Consider the following 24639-nt stretch of genomic DNA (forward strand, 5'->3'; position numbering starts at 1 on the left):
GATATTCTTATAGAATGGTATGCATAAAATCATCCTACTCCGTTAAAAAAATAATAATAATATTTTTATGTGGAAATAACTGTCCTGAGATATCATGCAAGTCTCTGTGACAGCCCTAGTAAATAGTAAAATAAAAGTGTCAATCATTTTGTACGTCCTCAGTGTGGGAAACCGGAAGCTGAGGGCGCGTGTTGTTTACAGATGTTTAAATGCGTTCCGTATAATTTTACACATTTACAGCCAAATCAGATCAAACGTAAAGTAAACGTTTTTATGAGGCTATATTGCCTAATATGTATGTATGTATATATATATATGTGTGTGTGTCCAGTCCAATAAATACACTTATTAAGGTTATAAATAAAGTTAGATAAGGAACGAATTTATTAACATAATAAAATATAGTGTGTGAAAGAAAGCACTAATTGGAAGATACATTTTAAACTTTTATTTTGAACTAACTGGAAGACACATTATAGAGCTGTTTTTACAGAACAAATAACCTTCAGTCAACGTAAGGGAAAATAGCAAGGTTTATGCGACTTTGAGGTAAAGAATACCATACCTGTATAGTACAAATCTATACAATTAATAAATGAAATAGAAGATGAAATTCAGTAGTTTTTAACAAGTCACAGTATAGTTTGCTATATGAAGATATAATAACGCGGGATCTAACGTTACCCTTACATCAATGACTTTTCAACAGTTCTATGCACACACTGGCATCAAACTTTCCAGAATTTTCATTTCACATTCATGCAGTTACACACATCTTGGGTCAACAGAACAGAAAAGCTCACCAGAGCACAACAATACACATAGTAGCAGAAATGCTTCTATATGGATCTGCTGTTTACATATTTTTTTCCAATGCAAAGGACAACTTATAAGTTGTGTGCTTTTAAAGTGCAACATGCGTTTTAGGGAATGCACACTTCTGATTTCAGTCTTTAAAGGATGGCAGCATAAAAAAATATGATGTTGGAATTTGTGATTTATCATCCGCTGGAACTGTCATGATGACCTTGAGCAATATTCAGTACCTAAATCACAAATATACTGTATGTATAGAATCAATGAAAAAAAGTAGTGCTAGACTGTTTTGAATCCAAAATCAAATATGCCTAAAATAAAATTTTGGATGAGTCACTGTTTTGATGATTCAATTTTATCAAAGCAAAATCCCTTCTGTGATACAAAACAACCCATATTATTCAGCTTGCTCCTCTGTTTGGTACACTTTTTGGTCAAACTTATATAGTTTAGTTTATTTATTCTGTTTAAAACATTGTCTCAGAAGAGAAACGTGGGTTAAGGGGCCAGAGCTGTTGGCATCAATCTAATCTCCGATGCCAAAGAACATTTGCAAAGTCAAATTTCAGAGGACTCAATCCTCTCTATCCAGGGCAGACCAGTGGGCAGGTTGGCTTCTTGTAAAGCCCCGCCCTCATCTCCACCCCCTGATCCCACCTCTTCATCTCTTGCCCTGCCCCCTCTCAGCATTGCCAGCTCTCTCTCTAAGGCCTCATTCTTGTGGTACATCTCCAGGTAGCTGGCCTGCAGTTCCTTCTGGTAGCGTATCACTTTCTCCTTCTCATTCTGCCACGTGCTCCTCTCAATTTCAAAAGCTGAAGCCTGCGCCTCGTTCTGCCGCCTTTCCAGCAGCAGTTCAGCTCTGAGACGGTCCTCCGTAGCACTGGCCCCTCCAGTCTCACCCGCATCCGCTCGATGCTCCTCGAAAGCAGGCAAGGGGCATTTCCGCCGGGCACCCTGTAGGGCCATCTGTAGCATGTCGATCTGACTGTCTTTGCTCCGGATCTGATTGCGTGCCTCATGCAGCTGAGTCTTTAAGAGGAAGATGTCACTCAGCTTCTGTGTAACCTCTGCCTGAGAGTCCCGAAACTGTTGCTTCAGTAAAGAGATTTCTCCAGACTTTTGGCAAACCTATCAGAGCAATGCAATTTAGTCATTTATTGCAGCTTACACAATACACAAAGACAAAATATGATTTGAAAAGATTGTTCATAACAAGGCTTATCATGAAACAAGGCTCATCAAGGCTAATCATGAAAGGCTCACAAGGCTTTGTTCAGACAGGCAACTAAATCTCTTTTTTTTCCGCCAACATTTTTTTTTGGTCATTTCTGATTTAAATTCATTTAGTGGTTCGTATAGTCTGAAAAGTGAAAAAAACCCCACATGAAATCTGATCTAAACCACATTCATATGTGGTTTGAAATCTGATTAAAATTATTTTATATAATTTATATATACTGTATGTGTGTATATATATAAAACAGTTAAATTCTAATGTATAAAATTAGAATAGAATTAATATATATAGAATTAATTATCAAATTAGTTAAATATGAGACTTTATTTTATATATATATAAAATATTAGAATAAAATATAATACAGAAATAAAATATTAGTGCTGTCAAACAATTAATCGCGTCCAAAAAAGTTTTTGTTTACATAATATATGTTTGTGTACTGTGCACATTTATTATGTACAGTATATATAAATACACACACATACAGTATATATTTCGAAAATCTTTACATGTATATATTTATATTCATATAATTTATATTATATATAAATATATTTAAACTAGGGCTGTCAATCGATATTTTTTTTTAAAAATCGTGATTAATCGCATGATTGTCATGGGTTAACTCGTGATTAATCGCAACTTAATTGCACATTTTTATTTGTTCTAAATGTACCTTAAATTAATACTTTTCAAGTTTTCAATACTCTAACCAACATGGGCATGGACAAATATGGATGCTTTATGCAAATGTATGTTTATTATTATTGAAATCATAGTCAACATAAAGCATGAAGACTAGACATGATGTTTCAAAGGTCATAGATGTTTTTCAAAGAACTATTAGATGCATGAAAAAAGAAATACCAGGTTCCCATTACTTCTCTTTCTTTGCACTGAGCAATTTACTTACACAAACCTGTTAACAGTTTTGCACGACAGGGCAGCTGCTCACTTCTTCTGAACATACAAAATGTACATTTACTATTTATTATTAGATTTGTTTGCCTCTCTGTGCTCACATACTGTATTTTGATGCAGCTAAATTCTCAATAAAACTGTTTCCATTGATATATTTTAGTGACTGAAATGTGACCCATTAAGACTACATAACCAGCTCTCCCTTCCAAGATGTTAATCTGCACAAAAATCCTGATCGTCTGATGAAATCAAATACACATAAGATACACTCTTAAAAATAAAGGTGCTTCAAAAGGTTCTTCACAGCGATGCCATAGAAGAACCATTTTTGGTGCCACAAAGAACCATTCAGTCAAAAGGTCTTTAAAGAACCGTCTCTTTCTTACCTTTTTATAATCTAAAGAACCTTCTTTCGCCACAAAGAACCTTTTGTGAAACAGAAACTTTACAGAACCATTTAGAAAAAAGGTTCTTCTATGGCATCATGAAGCACCTTTATTTTTAAGATTGTAATGACAATAGCTGTGCTGTGATTTCGGCTATAATTACATGTAAAATTAGAGAAGCAACATAATATCTGTGTTTAACTGAAAGCGCTGCTCCTCTGCCGCTCGCTGAACAATGCAGACGCACAAAGAGAGAGATGTGTGCACGTGCTGGGACAGCAAGACCTCGCGCTCGTGCGGCAGTACCAGCGAGTCTCAGAAACTATAAAGATTTGTCGCTAGGCACTTTTTTGAAGGGGGGGGGGGTCTGCAAAGTCGCTAAGTCACTAAATCTCCATTTCTCCAACTACGGGCGAGGCCACGGGTCAAACAGAAAATGCGCATTGCGTTAATCAGGCGTTAATAAAATTAGTGCTGTTAAAATGAATTTGCATCAACGCGTTAACTTTGACAGCCCTAATTTAAACTATAAACATAACAAATTTTTCTTAAATATATACATGCATGTGTTTGTATTTATATATACATAATAAATATACACAGTACACACACATATATTATGTAAACTAAAACATTTATTTTGGATGCGATTAATCGTTTGACAGCACTAATATATATATTTAATATTAATATTATATTTAGCTTTATTTAAAAATTATATATGTATATTTAGTTATATATATATATATACATGTCAATTCACTATAAATATATTTATCTTTTTTCTTTTTTTTCACTATGTAGTCAGTAAACAGTTCAGTGGTTTTGGATGCCCGTGGCAAGTTTTCCATAAAATCCATTTTATGGAACAGAGAGAATTTTCCATCCTCTCTGTACAATGATATATACTTTTTAATGCCTTTATTTGTCTTTGTCTCATTTTTGTCTTTAAGTCATTATTATGGCAACTGATATATCGAACAGTGACTAAACTGTTTGAACAAGTGGCCCTGATTACTTGCAAAATGACAGTGTGGACAGTCAGCCTTAAACATCTCATTTAGATTTATGTTCAGTGTGAACAAACTAACAAGTATACATGATACGTTTATCTTGCAACTAAAATCCATTTCTTTCTTTTATCTCTTCCAAACTTTTCTGAAACCCCCAGAGCTCTGGACAGATAGCTCTGACTTAATGCATACCTCCCATTGGGTCTCTTCCAGCTGGGGATTAATGCTCTGGCTTTGTGCCGCTGGGCTTTGACTTCTCAGGGTCTGGCACTCCACCCTGACAGAATCCAGCTCCTCCTGCAGCCGGTTGCGTTCCTGCTGTGCCTTATACAGCTGCAGCTGAAGGTTTCGTTGTGACCGCTGGGACTGCTGGGATACCTGGCGCAGTTTGGCATTGTACAGGTGTTTCAGTTCTGTCACTTCCTTCTCCCAGAGCCGCTGCTTCTCTTCAAAAACCTACAGGAGGACACAAACACAGAGTTTTGAATTTTAATGTAGTTTTTATTTTGTAATAATGGTAATGCATTGCTTTATTTTCTGTTTCTTTCATTTTTCAGTATTTTCAGGTTTGCTTATTTTTCAGTGTATTTACTTCTTTTTTTAGTTGTAGTATTTGTTCATGGTCTAGGTTTAAAATTATTTAAATGTATTGTTTTATAAGGTATCAACCTTTTTTTAAAAATAAATGAATACTATTATTCAGAAAAGATGCATTAAATTGATCAAAAGTGGCAGTAAAGACAAAATATATATTCTTTAAATATGTTACAAAATATATCTAATTAAAATAAATGCTGTTCATTTGAACATTGTATTCGTTGAAGGATCCTGTAAAAAATGTATTATGGTTTCCGCAAAAATAATATGCAGCACAACTGTTCTCTACATTATTAATAATAATAATAAATGTTTCTTGAGCAACAAATCGGAATATTTCTGAAGAACCATGTGACAAAGACAGGAGTTATGTTGCTGAAAATTCAGCTTTGCCATCGCATGAATAAATTACACTTTAAAATATATTCAAATAGATTTTTTTTTAAATGTAATAAATTTTCTCAATATTACTGTTTTTACTGTATTTTTGATCAAATAAATGCAGCCTTGGTAAGACAAATTGACTAAAGAAAAAGAAAAAATATACACAAATTGTGTATACATACATAGATATATATTGTATAATATACTATAAATAATATATTATGAAAACTAGCAGTTATTTTTATTAATATGAATTTATCATAAGCATATATTTATTTATATATTGTGAAATATTTATTTTTATAATAATATTTCACAATATTACTGTACGTTTTTATTTAAATATATGCAGCATTGTTGAACATAAGAGATATTAAAAACATTAAAAAAATCAATCTTAAAGATGCTGACCTGTGCAATAGCGTCTTCGCTCTCATCCAGGTTCCTCCTCATCTGACGTAGCTCGTGCTCTTTTTCCTGCAGACGGTCCTCCAGGTCCCTCACCACATCCTCCAGAGAGTGCGACAGCTCGTAGGGTGGCGGGGCCTCGCTTCCATAGCACTGCAGGCGGTTCAGCGTAGCCATACTCTGACAGGACACGTCTGTGACAGTGGAAGCGGCTCCCTTGGAGCCCAGCGAGGTGCGATCTAGTGAGCCGATGTGGTTGATGTGACCCATAGAGGCACTTATTTGTCCCAAGTGAGGGCGGAACGGCGGCCGATAAGGCGGCAGGCTGTTCATGGAGTTGTGCCCCGAATCGGACGTGTTCTCCTCTTCCTGGCTGAGGCCCCGGGCTGCTGCTAGCACGCCTTTGCTGACACTTGCGCCTGGCCGTGAAGGAGAGGAGGACGAGGAAGAGGTGGACAGCGATTTGGACGCTGCTTTGGCATAGGACGGATGCATGCCGTTAGTTAAGCCGCTCTCTACCTCCTCTGACTTGGAGGGGTAGAGGTTCTGCATTGAACTGAAGTTTTTTGGGGTGACCGGTTTAAATGCGGAAGGCCTGAATCGTGGCTGTGAAATGAAAAGGATAAGTCAATTGCAGCATGTGCATCAGGAGAATAGATCTACACTTAAATACTGGAGCCATGCCAAACAACATAAAGTAATTTAATGTCGACCACTTTTACTTCCATATTTCTTCGGTCTCGCTGAATTTCCTGCTCAATAACGTCACCTGAGGGGGACCATATTTGATTACAGAGATAAATTTAGCCAGCAGAGGCTAGTCAGTTAGTCTACACGCTGCTGGGCCAAACAGTATATATGATTTATTTCCATTTGAGACTGTGGGGAGTAGCCCACCTATCAATAAATTACACTTGCCTCAAGAAGAAATATTGCCTTTATGGAGCCAGACTGGAAACATTGTCACGATTTCTGCATTTCATTGACCGGCTTTGAAACCACTACGAGGAACCTATTCATCTTGTTTTAATCCAGTCATTGTAAAGTGTGTTTTTAACACCTGCTCCTTACGAGATTTGTTAAATACTTACTGAAAACAAATGCTGATGGGCAAAAAAGCCAGTAACTATGAAAAATGTATCCTTACTTTCCTACAAAGAGGTAAACAACTACTGAACAGTGTTTCTTTTTCTTTCATTCCCTAATTAAATAATATTAATTTTAATATGAATAAAAATGCTGCTTTTTGGTCATGTCTGAATTACCATATTACTATGTGTTTTATGTCACATATTTAGCTTTATAAATTATTTGTTTCCATGGCAAAGCTCATAATGCCAAAATGTATCTTTTTTTTGTCCAGTTGGGCTCTTGATTTATTTAAAAAAATGCTTTTATATATATATATTAATAATACATTTATTTTTATTTTATTTTATGTGTGTGTGTGTGTGTATATATATATATATATATATATATATATATATATGTGTGTGTATAATACACACACACACACAAAACGTGTAAAATATATGAAGCTGAAGTATGTCATTTCTGCACCACCTAAGTCTTTAAACACAGTATCAAAACTAATAACTGTTTAAAGCCAGGTTTCCCAAACACTCCCTGCATCTGCCATTGGCCAGAGGTTCAAACCTGTAATTTTGAGCTTGACAAACATGGAAAATCGCAATTACCGTAATTCTTACACGACATGAATGAAGCAACTCTTTGACAGTTGTGTACCTTGTCAAACTTGCCACCTATGGGAAGCGAGTTCTTTCCCAAATCGACCTCCTTTCCATCCCTGTGGTAGACCTTAGTGTAGACGTCGTCCTCCTCTCTCCTGTGCTCTCTCTTGATAGAGGATGTCCCAGAGATGATGTGTTTGCTGCCCTTTGCTTCCTTCTTGGTGATGTTCAGATAGTTAAGGAGCTCCCTCTGGTTGAAACCCTTCTTGAGCAGGCCGTGGTTCTGATGTCCTGGCACTTGTGGAACTGCTCTTTTGCTCTTGGTTGGTGACACGTCTGGTTTCTCGATTAGGCTGCCTACACTTCCCATGACGCAGCGGCCTGATGCCAAAGTGGACGCTGGATAACCGGCACAGATGCTTTTGCTGGGGTCCTGGTTCAAGGACAGGGCCTGGACTGTTGCCATTGGTTACAGGATCAAATGGCTCCACTGGGATCTCTAAATTGAAAGAAGAGAAATGAAAAACAATGAAAACCCCTTCACAGGATCAAATATGAAACCTGAATCCTTCTTCTGCAGAATATTCGGATCTTTCAAGAAGCTCTGGTTGCATCCATCTTTATGTTTCACATCATGAAGCAAGCTATTCCTCTTACCATCCAACTTATTTTTACTTGCTGGTTTTACAAAAAATACAATTTCTTAATTATTTGATAATGTCACACTGCAGGACACTGCTTCAAATGTCAGCTACTCATAAGCACGTTTATATATGTAGTCTAATAAAAACCATTTCATATACACTGAACAAAATTATAAACGCAACACTTTTGTTTTTGCCCCCATTTTTCATGAGCTGAACTCAAAGATCTAACACTTTTTCTATGTACACAAAAGGCCTATTTCTCTCAAATATTGTTCACAAATCTGTCTAAATCTGTGTTAGTGAGCACTTCTTTGCCGAGATACTCCATCCACCTCACAGGTGTGGCATATCAAGATGCTGATTAGACAGCATGATTATTGCACAGGTGTGCCACAATAAAAGGCCAGATTTGACAGATTTGTGAACAATATTTGAGAGAAATAGGCCTTTTGTGTGCGTTTATCATTTTGTTCAGTGTAAGACCATGACATGAAAATAGGTCAAAAGCTTCTGCTTTACTTTTAGAAATGAGAACTACTGTACACACTGAAGTTCACAAGTCTGTTATATAACTGAGATGATACAAGCTGGGAATCGGATCATGAGCCAAATACCCTGAAAATGAGGGCAGATGCCTTTGGAACACAAAAAAAACCCCACTTTTAATTTACACTGCTGCAATACTGCTGCATTAATCAATGTCCTCTGGTAATCACTAATCTTTCCCTACTAAAAAAAAAAAAAAAAAAAAAAACTAAGTTGTGAACATTTCCTCTCCCTGGAAGTGAGGTTGATCTACTTATTCGCTCAGTGCTGCCCTCCCTGCTTCTAAACGCTCTGGGTTTCAATATATCTGTTAGTAGTGCCTCACTCTTTGTTTCTCTCTAACCCTTTCTCAATCAGTTTTCTCTTTCCAGAGCACCTCATTAAGTGCCTGTATTGATTTCACCTAAACGACCTCCTCTCTCATTGCTATTAACGTAGGCTACCGGCCTCAAACACCAGTAAAGACAAATGCACTCAAGTGTTTCTGCTTGTGTGTACATTCATCAGGCACATCCAGTGTGAATATTTACTGTCTGTCTTATATACATGTAGGACACATTTCTGTAACTAAGAATAAACAGATTGAAAAAGAGCCAGTGCCCTCTGAACGAGTCATAAATAATATAATGACCTCGTTTAAACACTTTTAAGCCAATTGTGACTTGTGGTGGAGCTAATACAGAGAAACGAAGGCCTTAAATAATATTCTAGCACTTTGCCAGATCACTACTCAGCACCTCTGGGTCACGCTGAGAGCGTCTCTAAGTGTTTCCTTTTGTCTAGTGCATCTTCACCTCTGGCATCTCACCCAAAGCAAACATTTGCTCACTGTGACCTTCCCCCATGACGATGGATCTGGCATTAAAGGAGCCATGCTATGTTTTTTTTAATTATCTAATTTTTTTTTTTTTTTTCCTGAAGTCCACCTAGTAAAGTTTTTTGTTGTTGTTGTTTTCCCAGAACAGTAATGAACTTTTCCACCCTCTTTGTGAGCCTAGGTGCATTTTGTGCTGCTGTGCCTTTAAGACTGTACTGTAAATAAGAGAGGCATTTCTCTGTCCTGGAGGTTACAGGATGTGTTTATGGTGTTTATACTGTTGTATTCCAAAAGATCAAGTTAAATTACATTTTTATGATATGTTTGTTTTATAAAATAATAAATACTAATTGCTGGAAAAGATATCCAAGTAAAGTTGCCAGGGAAAATTTTCAGTGAAAGCTGAAGCACAATTGAAGTCCTGGTAATTAAAACTCAGAGAACTAATTTATTCCACTGATATAATTCCAGTATTACTATATACCGTAAAATAATTTTGTCTTGTTTTCCATAAAAATATCTAAACATCCTGAAAACAAAATCAATGTACATTTTCCAGACTTTTAAGGAATGTATCTTCATTTTGAGTGTAAACCTCACTTAATTTTGTTTTTTACTAAATATTGTTTATACTTAATAAACACAATGGGGGAACATAGTTAAGATGTCTTATATGAAAAATTAGATAAAATACAGCTTAAAACCACAACTAATTTTGTTAAACCTTACTTCATTTTGTTTATACTTAATATTTGTGGTTAAAACAAGAAACAAAACTACTTGCCAATGGATAAATAAAAATACTTATCTCAAGATATATTCTCTCTGAAAACAAATGGTATTGTTTTTCCTTAAACATTTCTTTAAAAATGTTTTTGGCAATGCATTAACAGCTTCACCAGATGTCAGCACATTATGCTTACAAACGTGCAGTTAAGCACAGCACCCCCTCCAGGCTCTTCCGTATATAAACAAAATGATCATTTACAAAATTCAGCCTTACACTACTTGAGTGATTATGGAAACAGTTAGAGAAGAGGCAAAAAAGTGCGGCACTTAAGTTCAGGCTTTTACCCATAGAGAGATCAAAACGGCACCTCATGATTTTATGCATGAGATGTGGCTGAGCTCTCCTCAGTTTTCTGCCATCACAGCACTCAGCTAACTACAACACTTACTGCACAAGACCTGTGTCTGCGCAAGTGCCGATTATAAATATGCCATGACTTGGAGTGCCACTTTAGTTTATGATTGACAGGATGGATAGTGAAGTATTCTAATGCGGGACCTTAGAGAAATAAGTGACTGCTCCCTCAGTGTGACAGGAAGTGGGCGTGTTGGGAAATAATTTTATGACTAGATGCTGAGTTCAGATTCTTTTGGGTTTGATATGCATGATGATGCTTTGTGTCACAACATGAGTAAACACTGACTGTTATGCTTATAAGTGTAGAACACTGTGGCTGCTACAATAGGGGTTATGCGCAACACACTTCCGTATTCTGCTAACCAGGTCTCCTTGCTTCCGGTTCACGCGTTTTGCAAATGCCCCGTTAAATATGAAGCTGTTTTACTCGAGATGCCTTCAAAGTAGACACTAAAGATAATCATTACCAATGTCCATCACATATGTGGATTGATATATAAAAGTTTTTTTTTTTTATTATTTTCAGTAACATTTATATATAAAAGTCGAATAAAACGTCAACAATAAAAACATCTAGCTAATTTAACTGATTACCTTAAAAGTCCATTGATATCGCCATTATTTAATACTGCTATTAATAAGTTCTCCGACAAGTGGAAGCGATGAGACCTGCTTTCCGGGTTTGCTCAGGTGACGTTCGACATTTACCCTATTACGTTCAGATAGCCATACTTCCTCCTAAAATGCAAGGTGAACCAAAGTGATGTTGACACACAGACAAACCAGGAAACTGATGTCTAGCTTGATTAGATATCAAAGTTTACAGTTGTTTACAGGGGCGTCATGCACTTATTATTTTTTGAGGGGGCACAGGGGGTGGGGTGGGAGGGGTTGACACACTAGTAGGCTAATGTCTTACTTAATTTTTCCTTTTTTAGGCTATTCGAAATATTCCCAGTAACTAAACTGTAAGCAAATGCATTTTGCACCTTTATATATCATGTTAGTTAATCTATAATGGGCAATAGGCAAATTAGCCTAATGTTCTATTAGGGTCATTCTCTCCCTAGCCTTTACAGAAATATTACTTGAAAAACACTTCAGGGTTATGATTTCTTTATATTTTAAAATCAAACAATATGTTATTTGAACAATTACACCTCCTTGAGCCATTAATGTGGCAATAATTGTTTTTTATTTAATTATATAGAATTCCAAGCGCCACAGAACTGCTTGTCCCCACAGCCATGTACAGAGAAAAAGTGCTTTATTTTGAGGTCTAAAACAGGTTTTTCTACCATTTAAAATACAATGATGTATTCATAACTATCAAATATATGATGTAAATGACATTTCATATGAAGCTTTTAGTTGAACTCATTTATGTATATTCATAAAATCAAAGGTAATCTAATAATGTGGTCTAATTTTAAATGTTAGAAAAAGAAATACATTTTAAGACACTGCCATACCAAAAGTGACACATTAACTATGCATAAAATCAGTCTTTTTTTACTTAAGTACCACATATGGGTGTCATACCTTAAAATATTTTTATATGACTGACTTTGTATTTAAGGTGAATTTAATAATAAAAAAATACTAATTATAACACTTTCATTGTACAGAAACACAGCAAAGGACATTTACCTTACATTATCAACATTATCATTTCATTATCAAGACTTCTGTCTCAAAAACTCCCATTATAATTGCTGAAGCTGTTTGAACTGTGAAATGGATATCTTCCATCGTACACACTTCTGCACTTTGTTGTTTCTGATGAGAGAGTTCGCCAGGGAATTCAGTCAGCGAGCCTGAACTCATCTGAACGCCTCTGATTGGTCATTGCATTCATAAGCTCAACAGAATCGTGTGTGATTGGTTATAATGCGCAGAGCTGTATAAACGCGTCTGTCTCTGGCTCAGCGCCAGCCAGCGAACGCAGATTTGAAGCAGCTGGTAATTTGACGCACTGAACGTTCTAATCATGAACGATACAACGTGATTGTATCAAATTTAACAAATATTATTCGGCTATTTTTTGACCCTCACTATGAATGGGCATGGCGCCTCTGGTTGTTTATACAACATATGAAGGTTATGCTATAATATAATTCTTAGAGCTATTATTTACGTGGTTTTTTGGGGGGGTTAGTTAATCTGTATATGTATAAGGTATTTAATTCAATTATATTTGTAATCTACTGACAGCCGTAGCAACTGTGTGAGGAATGTATGTGGTCTGTTACAAAAAAGCTTGAGTTTTTATGACATGACCTGAGGAATTGGGGGGAAGGGTTAGCAAAGGTTCAAAACCCTTTTAAAAGTGGCCACAGATCTTGAAGGACAGGAAAAATATAGCATCCAGTCTTTTTCCATAATTGCTTCAGACACTGAACAGCCAGAGTGGGTTGAGAGACCAGGTTTGATTTACAGCCTTGTCGGGCCCTTCAGAGCCAGTGGCCCTTACACACATACACACGCTCTCATTTACATCCCCCTCATGGAAAAGCTTTAATTAGAAGCCTGTCTACCTCACAGCGGTTCAGTTTAGTTCATTTGTTTAAAGAGCACCTGAGACTTCTCATTTCCTTCTTCTGATGCTGTTTTAAATATCTTGTATTATATATATTTACATTATATAATAACTGAATGTAACAAATGACATCCATGAGTCGAAATCTAGTGTTTTCTGTGAGGAGTCAAATTTACCAGGTGTTTGGATAAAGGTTAAAACATTTCTCAATGAGAGGAAGTCAGAGCTCTCAATGTAATATTTAAAGTAAATTCCGCAACTCTCACTAGCGTAACTACTTTTGAACACTTTCTTTCATTATTTGACCCAGATATTTACAACAGAGTATAATGTGTCTGCTTAAAAACATATACATTGGCTAAATAGCTTTTATACAGAAGTGCACAAGGCATATAAAGCTAAAGCAGGTCTCAAAGATCCTTCAAATTCCAAACATACCTTTAAAAATCAAGTTACGACTTGCATTCTCTCTCATCAAGACAAATCCCAGTCTACCTTGTTGTATCTCTAAAAATATCAGAAGTTTACTTCCTTCTTACCTTCTTTGGCTCTGAACATTCATACTGCCTCATTCTTGCTTTGTTGCACATTTTTGTGCACAGACCAGCACAACCTTGCTCCAGCACAGACAAGCAGGTGATGTTTGGAATTGCATACTATTCTTACTATGTCTGCAATATGCAGCATGGATTTTCTTCATCCATTACCTGTGTGACTATATTTGACAAAACACTGCTGTACAGAGTATACTGTGTGTGTAATGTATCCCACAATGCAGTTTGATCAAAATATTATAAAAAGGTGATATATTGATTATAATCCAAATTGTAGCCTAATATTATTATTAACATCATATATTAATATTTAAAGAAACAATATAGTGTGTACTATGCAATAAGCACTACATTAGTATTCCATTGAGAACAACAGGTTTACACTTAAAATGACTTTGGTGTCCCTTTAACTGAATTTGAGTACTGATCTGCTGACACCGTCACAGGAAATGACACATTTCATTCCACAAGGCATTTCCAGTCAGCTATCCTTCATGTACCGTCAGTCAAAAAACAACTTACAGGGCAATTTATCCACTCATAGTTCTCTGGTCAATGATTTCTGTTACATCATAGGCATCATTTAGCCGGAGGCCATGGACAAACCTAGACATGAACCCTTCTGCGTATCATCACATTAATGAACATGACCAGTTTGCCCTGAGGGAACAAACATTACACAAACTCTGCTCCAAAATCTAGTAAGCTGCCTCACCGCCTACTAACTACCCTCCCAACCAGAAAGTGCTTCATAGACAGCAACTCATAGGGAAAAAAATTGCTAAGATTTATCAATACTTTCCTGAATGAAATGTGAATAAAAGTTTCTTTTAAGGATGTACAATATATCAGTACCATTAGTATCAGTAGCTGATACTAGTTATTTGTTGATTTTGATTTATTGGTATTGTTTGATACTAAATATTTGTTGGTTGATATTGGGCATTTAATTGTGCATGCTTGTTTTCCTTTTTTTTAGTATACATATTTAAATGACCTTTGTTGTCATTAAATGCTCACTTTTTAGAACACTACTAATTTTATATCATGGCTTTTTTTTTTTTTTTTTTACTGTATTTTATAATGGGGTACCTACATTTAATTGTAGCATTTAAATCTTTTATTTTAGGTTTTAAAGTTTTTAAATCATTTAATAGTTTCATTTAACAGATTTTAATATCAGTGTCTGTAGTTTGTTTATAATCAAAATTTCTCTTGCTTTGTCTGCCATCTTGAATTTTTTTCTCTGCAAAGTATACATGTGATAATCCCTTAGAATTGTGTCAATGTATAAGGGAACAATTATTCTGCCTACTTTTTGAAACAGGCATTGCATCAAAAGTGTTTATGATGCCTTAAAATGCTGCCTGTATACGCAGCTCACTTAATTGTGGGAACATAACAACAGTCTCTTTATTGTTCGCTAATTAAATAAAAGGTCAGTTAAGGTAAAACTGCTGGGAATCATGACCAGAGTTTGTAGGACCCAAAGTGACACTAAGTCCCCTTTTATTATTCACCCATTTAGCACCAAACTACAGACATTTGGCTGAATATGACTCCTTGTGAAATATGACAAGTCAAATGGTGGCGACCTCATTCACTGAAAAGGCCTAATTTAACACTAGCTCTCTTTATAGGGATTGCATCACGTTCTTTAGAGGTCTTATTTTGGCATAGAAGCACCATTCATTTTTCACAGGCACACACACTAGAGACATTCTCTTTAGTGAGTACAGGGCCGTTCAGTCATGCCATTGGGAAAGCACCATAAACCTGCCCCTTCAGGGTTAGAGGCTGGGGGTCAGACAGAGAGGGCAAAGAGGAAAGTGAATGTCTTATCACAAAATAATGACCCGAGGGCTCCACAGAGACCTTTGGCACACTGCGAGTTCTCTCTGGTGCTAACAATGGTGCTAATATTAGGAGTTAACGAGCTGAATATATCAACCAGACTGATTTTTTTTACATTTTGAAGGATTCCCGATGACCACTGCTACTTAGTATTTAAATAGTTTTTTTACAGGGCACATATTATGCAACATGTTGTTTGAACATAAATGTGTGTTGGCAATGTGTGTACACAAGCACCCTATAATGATAAAAATCCACCTGCTCCTTTTTTTTAATCCCCATAAATCATAAGCAGTGCCCCTAATATGGGATGTCACATTTTACAAGCCCTGCCCATGACTGTTGACGGACACTGCCGTATCCCCCCCAAGTGAGCCACACACACTCCGTCATGTTTATCTTCATGCTAGAGCATTTAAAAGCAGCATTCAAGTAATAAATTTATTTTTATTAAATCTATATTAGTTACTCAGTTCAGAGCAGTGAGTGATTTTCTGTTTTTATTTTATTGATTGGGTCATATTAACAGAGTAGACAGCAGTATAGGTACTGTATTACGCTGCTGTATATTACGCAATGTCTTTCCCAGCTGTTTAACTTCACATACATAACGGACTGTGTTTTTGTAACTTATGTGTGTTTTAAACATAAACTTGTGTGTATTTGACAGTTTAAGCACAATAAGACATGAAAGAGAACTTAGTTTAAAACTCATATGCCATGTGACAGTCGCTTTCCGTGTGCGCGTGCTTCGGATGTGTGCGCTCAAAAAAACGTATATCAGAAGTTTAAAACTGATATGGCTTTAAAAAGCATGATTTCAGCACGATATACATGGTAATCAAAACCAAACAGATGTTTTTTGGCAGAATATCTGAGGTTCAAGCTGTAAAGGCACAGCCCTATTCTGGAAAAGGGGGTGGGGAGCAACCGCTCATTTGCATTTAAAGAGCTTCCACTCAAAATAGGCATTTTCAAAAAGATACAATAAATGATCTGCAAGGTATTTTGAGCTGAAACTTCACATCTTGTAAAAAGAGGCATAATAAGTGCACTTTAAAGAAATGAATACATTTTTCCAGCAAGTATGTATTAAATCGATGTGGCAGTAAGCTAGATATTTATAACGTTACAAAAGATTTTTCAAATAAATGCTGTTCTTTTGAACTTTTATGAAAAAAATAGTTTTCACCTGTGCTCATGTATGCAATAAAATTCAGAAATGTGGTCTGAAGCAGAAGCAAGCCATGTGGAGGTGTGTTAAATCCTGCACGTGCGTTAATGCAGTGAAGATCAGCTAGCAAGGAGGCTTTGTGGAGGTCACTCTGGGAGTGTTAAATCGTATTAGCCCTAATGCTGTGAAGTGCCCGGCACAGTCCTGAGCCGTTCAGGTTTGTTTTAACAGAGCAAATCCTTGTCCCCCGCCTGCTGAGTGCTGTCAATACTGACCTAAAGCACTTTTTCAAACAGCTACGTGAGAAATTAGTGCAACAGAGATTCAGATGTTCCATTACTCAACTGCAACGTGCAACTTTAAGGGCACTTGTCTGTATTTTATGGACGCATTTTAAACAGTCTCTATGGCAACTGAATGGAAACTTCACACCTACCTTTAGAAACTTTCAGTAAATATAGCCAGGATGTGCTTTGCCTGTTAACACCTACAAAGACTTTTATGCATGGTACATTGCTTTTAAATTATGCAGCAGGGTTGATTAGCATTCAGAGGGCTGTGGAAAAGAAGTATCTACAAATATACTACAGCAATCTGGCTTATGTAATTAACTGCACTAAAAATAAATGCAAATGTCCCTGTTTACAGTCGCATTAAAAAATGTATCAAATGTGGGTTAGGCCTGCTACACTTTTCACCAATGAACTTCTATTGTTGAGGAATATCTCTAATATTTGAAAGCAGCCTACATTTTACAGGTACCAACTAAGATTTCAAAAGGAACAACTAGTTGCACAGTCCAGGTGTAATGTCGTAATATGTCAGTGGTGAGGAGGGGCATCAGGTTCTCTTGTTTAACCAGCTCTTTTTTCGGTGTACTTTTCTCATTGAGTTAATATGAGCCAGTCCTTCTCTCTATCTGACCCTTTTTAGTGGGATGCCTGTGCCCTGAGCTGAATGGTACATTCTTTAGGGGAAGTAAGTTAGATAAGTGGGTAAAAAATGGACATTCCTTACATTTCTGTGCAGGTAATGATTAATATGAGATTTATGGCTGTTTTCACTGGGGCGCTGATATAAGACCAAAAGAAAGAGAACGATCAACCCAAATCTACACATGATATGGGAACTTCTGCTGTTTTAGAAATAAACAACAATGAATAAATTATTAGATTTTGAGCTGGGCAGCAATGCAGCAAGAGTAAAGCTTTAGGAAACATAAGATTGTGAGAAATACTGTCTGATTTAGAGAAACTGCATTGGATTTCTAAGAAAAAAAGTTTCACTGTGCAATCAGTTTAGCTCACAAGGTCATGACATCATCTTGGATTATTATTAAGTTAAGCTTTATTAATAATTAATAATTTAAATATACCCCACATTATGTAAAATGATTGCATTTAGAAAGCTTTCTAATAATATTTCATAATATTATTGAGAAACTTTAATAAAAACATTTTTTTTTAAATCTTAACATTCCCAAACTTTTAAATGGTAGTGTATGTTACAAAAAAACAGTATATATATATATATATATATATATATATATATATAAAATCACTTCATTATCAATAGCTGTTATGCATAATCAAATATAAAAATGAAATGTTATAGTATCCTTCCACATATCTTGTGAAACTTAGACCACATTATTAAGTAAATTAACGTGTATGACGTGTTGCATATTGTTGCAAACAGTGGAAATTTGAACCTTTTATTCCAATATGATACCTTGCCCCATAGACTGTCATTAAAAGTGCCTTACCGTAAACATGATTTTTGTTTGTTTTTACGAACTGAAGGATGAGTCAGAATTATTTTATGTTTTTTGTCATAACAGCATGTCAAAGAGCTTCTATTTAGCCCAGAACTTTCCATTAATTATGACATATGTCACGCCATGAGATGGAAGATTTCAACCCTGTCAGTGGTCTCTGAACACAAAGCATGGATCTGAACAATGCCACCCTTGCGCAACAGTTTTTCAAATTACAATGTTGTCCCTGCAGGGAATGAGGATGTAACTTGTACTGGCAAAAAAACAATGCAAATCCTGTGTTTTCATTTGACGTCCGTGTTAAAGAAATTGGTGCAGTGCATTTCAATTGCAAATAAGCTTCCCAAAGGCTACAAAGAGTCTCACTTCACAACTTTCTTGACAGTAAACAGAATGGAAGTTAATCAGCCGAACCATAATAGGTTTGTATGCCGAGAGGATCTTTTATGATGCAGAGAGCCTTCTGTGAGGCAGAGAGAGCTGAACGTCACAGTGAGGCAGTATTTGGAGACAAACATCCTGTCCGGTTCTTATTTAATGATGCTACAAACGCTAGAGAGAAGCACACAATGAAATGCGGCTACATAAAATAAAATGCAAAGCAAGATGTTCACCTGAGAAAAACTTGATGCCGCTGCTCTCTTGTCTTCCAGTCAGTGCACATATATTTGATTTCCTCCTAATGCCGCTGAGGAGAGATCCAAATTACCCATCAGCAGTTAAACATCTCTTCCTTCACTCCCACGGACCTGCTGCCAGATCACGGCCAGGAAAACCCCTGGGAATGTCTCTGGTTACTCTCTCCTGCCACTGGTACACTGATCACCCCTCTCTCCCTTTTGTAAATAAAGCGCACCTTTCTATGGTGCCGGTGTGGAATAACCTGTTCTCCTTGTTCTGTGACAAATGTGAAGGACACTACTTGTGCCATGGGCAGCGATATTGAATGCTGCTAATGTGGAACCAACTGTATGTCGGAATACAAAGTGTGGAAATCGTTTGGTTTGCTTTAGGCCAAAGAATGTTGTTTGTGATGGAGAAGTTCAGAGGCTCACCGCAGAATCTGGTGTCCAGTGGGAAACAAGTTGTGTTGTCATCTTGCAATGTGTCTAAACAATAGGCTTAGTCTTGCAGGCTACATCAGGCAGCCTTGGCAAGCTCTCCACAGCATCAGATTACATCATGCTGGTGGGAGACACTTGAAAAAAATGAGGGGCTTGTTCTACAGAAAATGAGTCCGTTTTTTGTGGTATCCACGTGACTAGAGACCCATATAATATAATTTTTTGTATTATTGTTTAGCAGTATTCATAATCATTGATTACTGATTATAGTTATTATGCTTTTAATATATATAGATATATATATATATATATATATATATATATATATATATATATATATATACATATATAAGTATATATTATAATGTTTTGTCACTTTGTATATAATCTTTTTCTCTCTAGGGCTGCATTTATTTGATCAAAAATACAGTTAAAACAGTAATATTGTGAAAAATTACATTTAAAATAGCTATTTTCATAGTTTAAAAATGCAATTTATTCCTTTAATGGCAAAGCTTAATTTTCCAGTCTTCAGTGTCGCATGATTCTTCTGAAATTATTTATTCACTTATTATAACTTATCTAACTTATTATCAATTGTTGAAAATGGATGTGCTATTTAATATTTTTGTGAAAACCACAATACTTTTTTTCAGGATTCTTTGATTATATAAGTTCAAAAGAGCAGCATTCATTTAAACCAGAGGTCTTTGGTAACATTACAGATGCCTTTATTCTCAATATTATAATTTTTTTTTTAATATAAAACAATAAACTGTAAACTTTTATACATTTATGTATATTCACAATGCATCTTTATATCATTTCACTCTAATGATATTTGTGCCAAAAAGCTGCAACAATACAATAATTATTTGGTATATTGGTTTTCTAACACTTCAAACTAAATAATCTGGTATCGGTTGATACATTATCAGTCAATCTCTTCACATGATCATGAGGGAACTTGTTACAGGTGTCAGAAAGGGCCAAATCTAACCTCTGGAATGCCTCAGCTGACTTTTATGATACACTTTAACCAAAGTACAGTATGTCACTCTTGGCCAGGGATCAACCAGACAAACAGATTCTTTCTGGGAGAGAGATTTTTTGGAAAGGCCATATTTACATATGGGTTATTTCACTGGCAGAGAGATCAAACAGAAAAAATAAATAGCTACTGAAGGACGAAGCAGACTTTATAATGAGTGCCCCAGTCATGTTTCTTAAATACAGTGTTGCATATTCTCTCCCCTCCAGGCAAGTCAGTCTAGAAGATTCCATAAATTCAACTGGCAGGAGAAGGTTTTCCCGAGATGACAGAGGAAGAAGAAAGAGAACAGAGGGAGGATGAGGACATGTAGTGTGGTAATGTAGACAAGTTGAAGCCTGCTCTCAGTTATCTATCTGACTCCTGATGACAAACAACTAACTGAGCCGGACCTGTTTCCTCAGCCTCAGTCCATCATGAAAACAAATGATTGTGTTCCTCAGAAGAAATGTATACTTGAATAGCTATGAAAAAAAAACAACACTAATTGCTTAGAAAGGTCATAGCACATATATTTTTGTTTTGAGTTATTTTTCATTATGAGTGGAAAAACACTCTACTCAAACCAACTCTGCCTTTTCTATAGCAGCATGTACAGAAAAAAAAAAAAAAACACAACCCTGTACATTTCTGGAGAGCAGCTAGCCAGCTATAAAAAGAAACAATAAGTACCAGAGTTTGATCCTCTTCTGTACCGCAGCCCAAGAGACCATCACAGGAAAAACTGCAAACTGATTTCCAGGTAGTTTTGAATTACAATCTGTTTGATGCTATGAGAAATATTTGAGTGATGGAAACTAAGTGCTGTAATCGATATCATCCTGTTGCTTATGATTTGCTGGAAATTTGATGAATGAGGAAATTAACTCATGAAGGGTCACACAAATTATTACTTAGTTCCTCATTGAAGTAGACATTTCATCCAAAACAACATGCAGCATACTAATTTCAGGGAAAGTCCCCTGGAGTAATCTAGGGCTAAATGATTTGCACAAGAAAAATGGAACTAAAAATTCGGGAACTGAATATATAAGTATTTTTATAAGTACGCTATAAAAAAGTGGTGTTGCAACAATTTTCATTCAGAAATTGCTGGTAAATTTCACAGCCAATTACAAAGAAATGTGAAGCAACACATGAAGTAGAAACAAATCACACTGTAGATTTAAAATATTGACAGCCCTAGTATTTTAAGTTGTATTTTGAAGCACCGTCTTATAGGTTGAATAATTAAGTGAAATTTAATTTTCCAATAACACATTATTTTGAGAGTCACCTCTACTTGGGAATGAAACTGATCTTAGCAACCTTAAGCATTAGTATCTTTAGCCTACCTCATTATGTCAATCCAGCAGCCACTGCATTCTATTCAATGCACAATAGACCCACATACAAATGTTCCTAACAGAAACCTGATATAAACACTGGCTGTCAAGACTACTCACTGTTCTTTTCTGGCCATCAAGCTTCAATAAAACCTCTAAAACAAAATGTTAAAGAAAGCAGTCCAGTAGACTGACAGACAGACATGATAGTGCCAATATAGGAAATGTTTCATACAGTCAGAGAAACCAAAGGAGTAACAGATCTTGGTTTGTTTAGTATGATATCAAAAGAATCACATGAATTAGCACAAAGCTACAGTATGTGCTTGAAGGCAAACACAGTCCAGAATGACTTCTAGTCCTAGATAGATAGAGGAAGTTTAAATGACGTCCTGATTATTTTGAGGTAATGTTGCAGGATCAGATCTTCTATTTGTTCTCCAACACCACAAATCTTTAATTACAACGACAGACGCGTTTCTCAACGGATGAAAGGATCTAAAGGCAAAAGGAGAATCTGAGTGGTGAGTGTGACGCGTGCGATGTTGTCCTCAGAAAGAAAGCTGACTAATCCTAATCCTACACGAGACTTTCTATGCAGTGTTAGAAAGGGCTTCATTGGATAGAAGGCCAGCAAGCAGAGGTGAAGAGGAGGAATATATCAGCAGGATGATTATAGCTTAGCTTATCTGGGTCCAGCTATGTTAAAAGCCCACTGTCTTCACTAAGGTCCTGGAACTACATTCCTGCCGCTTTTTCTGGCACAAACACAAGGAAGGCATTTGAATTATTGACTGACAGCATTAAACAGATACATTTGGACAGATCGAATACTAGATTACACCTAATTTATATAAATAAACACTGAAGGTAGCTTGATACCAGATAAGCTACAGTATTTTAAAAAATAGATAAACTATTGTCACAATACTTAGTTATTTCCCAACACTCTTAATGACTGTTAATGGCTAAAGTTTGAAAAAAGTTTCCAGGTTTCAGATACTCAAAGCAGATATTACGTGGCCTATAAAAACTACAGGGCCACAGGATAGAAGCACAAACAGGTGAAGTGATTGCATGCTAATGCACGGTTTAGTTGCTGAGCCAAAGCCCTGCAGGGACCAGCTTTAAAGGTGTAGTTTCTGATAACGCTGAATGATGCCTTCCGTGCCGCACACCTGCTCTCCTGATGCTTACACCGAATTAGTGTTAGTCACTGTCGGTTTGTGTCTCTTTTGGATGTTAATAAATTATACATTGCTGTTATACAATACTGTTAGAGTCTGTAAGCTTTTTGTTTTTCAAGGAAGTCTCTATACAGTATACAAGGAAGTCTCTTAAATACATTAAAAACAATAACATTGTAAAATGTTATAACATGACAACTGGTCACACTCTATTTTAAGGTCCAGTTCTCAGTAGCTAACGATTAACTACGATTTTTGCCTCAAACTCCTAATTACTTCTTATCAATAGTAAGGCAGTTGTTAAGTTTAGGAATTGGGTATAGGATTAAGGATGTAGAATATGGTCATGCAGACCAATATGTGCTTTATAAGTACTAATAAACTGCCAATATGTTAATAATAGGCATGCTAATAAGAAATAGTGAGAATTGGTCCCTAATACTAAAGTGTGACCTAACAAACTCTTTTTAATATATTTAATATAATAAAGATAAAATATAATTTATTCCTGTGATGGAAAAAGCTCTAATTTTGAGCAATTATTATTCCAGTCTTCAGTGTCACATGATCCTTCAGAAATCATTCTAATATTGCTGCTAAAGAAACATTATTATTGTCAATGTTGAAAACAGTTGTGCTGCTATTTTTGTGGAAACTGCAATACATTTTTTTCTGTGTTGCTTGATGAATAGAAAGTTCAAAAAACATTATTTGTTTGAAATATGTATAATTAAATTAACATACAGGTAGTTCCACCTCAAATTCACACCATTGGTTGACTTCATGTTATTGTATCTTGTCCAGAATAGTAGTGCAGTTACTTAACAATGGATATATTGAGCAGTGCAGGTCAAGGATGGCATGATAGTTCAGTGCCACATATTCTGCCTACTAGCCTAGCTGCCTAGCTTCTACTACTAGTCTCATCCGACAGCTGTTATGTACGTTTTCTGCAAGGTGACAACCAAACAGAACAGTTGAAACCAGGCCTGGATTAACACAGTATAGTGCCCTAGGGTGACCACATTTAAAGTGCCCCCCATCTAAAATATTTATATTTAAGATAATTAATATAAATATTTAAGAGCACTGTCAAAAATTCAGGAGTCCATTCTGATCAATAACAAAAATTTGCCTTCCCATTACAAGGTAATATTTGACTCCTTAAAGTGGTTTACCGGGGCATTTTTTTTGTACTGCCATTTTTTTCTAATTAAAATTTTGAATACAGAACTATTGTTTGATTGAAATGATTTAAATAACTGAAATGACACTTTAAAAATAAAAATAAACCTGCCAGCAGGTGGCGGTAAGTCACTGATTTTATCACTGAATCATTCATTCAATTGATTCGTTTGAACGGCTGATTCATTCAGGAACAAAGCAAGTAACTGTCTTTATGAATGGGTAATTGAATCATTGACCCACTAGATTCATTTAAAAACGCAGGTTCATTCATAAACGAACACCCTGTCTACACTTTATTTGTTATAACGAG

At 35.9% G+C, this 24639-nt stretch overlaps 1 protein-coding gene across 2 annotated transcripts in view; it reads right to left on the reverse strand.

The window, feature by feature from the left end:
- Positions 1–433: 433 nt before the first annotated feature.
- n4bp3 (NEDD4 binding protein 3) overlaps positions 434–24639 on the reverse strand; it is a 26108-nt gene continuing 1902 nt past the window's right edge. The window contains exons 1-5 of one of the 2 annotated variants that reach the window (XM_058798982.1): positions 19129–19337; positions 7515–7958; positions 5772–6374; positions 4572–4835; positions 434–1947 (exon numbers count right to left, since the gene is read on the reverse strand). In XM_058798982.1, the coding sequence (XP_058654965.1) occupies positions 1375–1947; positions 4572–4835; positions 5772–6374; positions 7515–7925 (1851 nt within the window). In that variant the 5' untranslated portion in view covers positions 7926–7958; positions 19129–19337 and the 3' untranslated portion in view covers positions 434–1374. Of the gene's footprint in view, positions 1948–4571; positions 4836–5771; positions 6375–7514; positions 7959–19128; positions 19338–24639 lie in introns of those variants that run through there. The other variant, XM_058798981.1, reaches the window with a different exon arrangement.

The sequence above is a fragment of the Onychostoma macrolepis genome, chromosome 14 (assembly GCF_012432095.1).
Source record: "Onychostoma macrolepis isolate SWU-2019 chromosome 14, ASM1243209v1, whole genome shotgun sequence".
Lineage (NCBI taxonomy): Eukaryota > Metazoa > Chordata > Actinopteri > Cypriniformes > Cyprinidae > Onychostoma > Onychostoma macrolepis.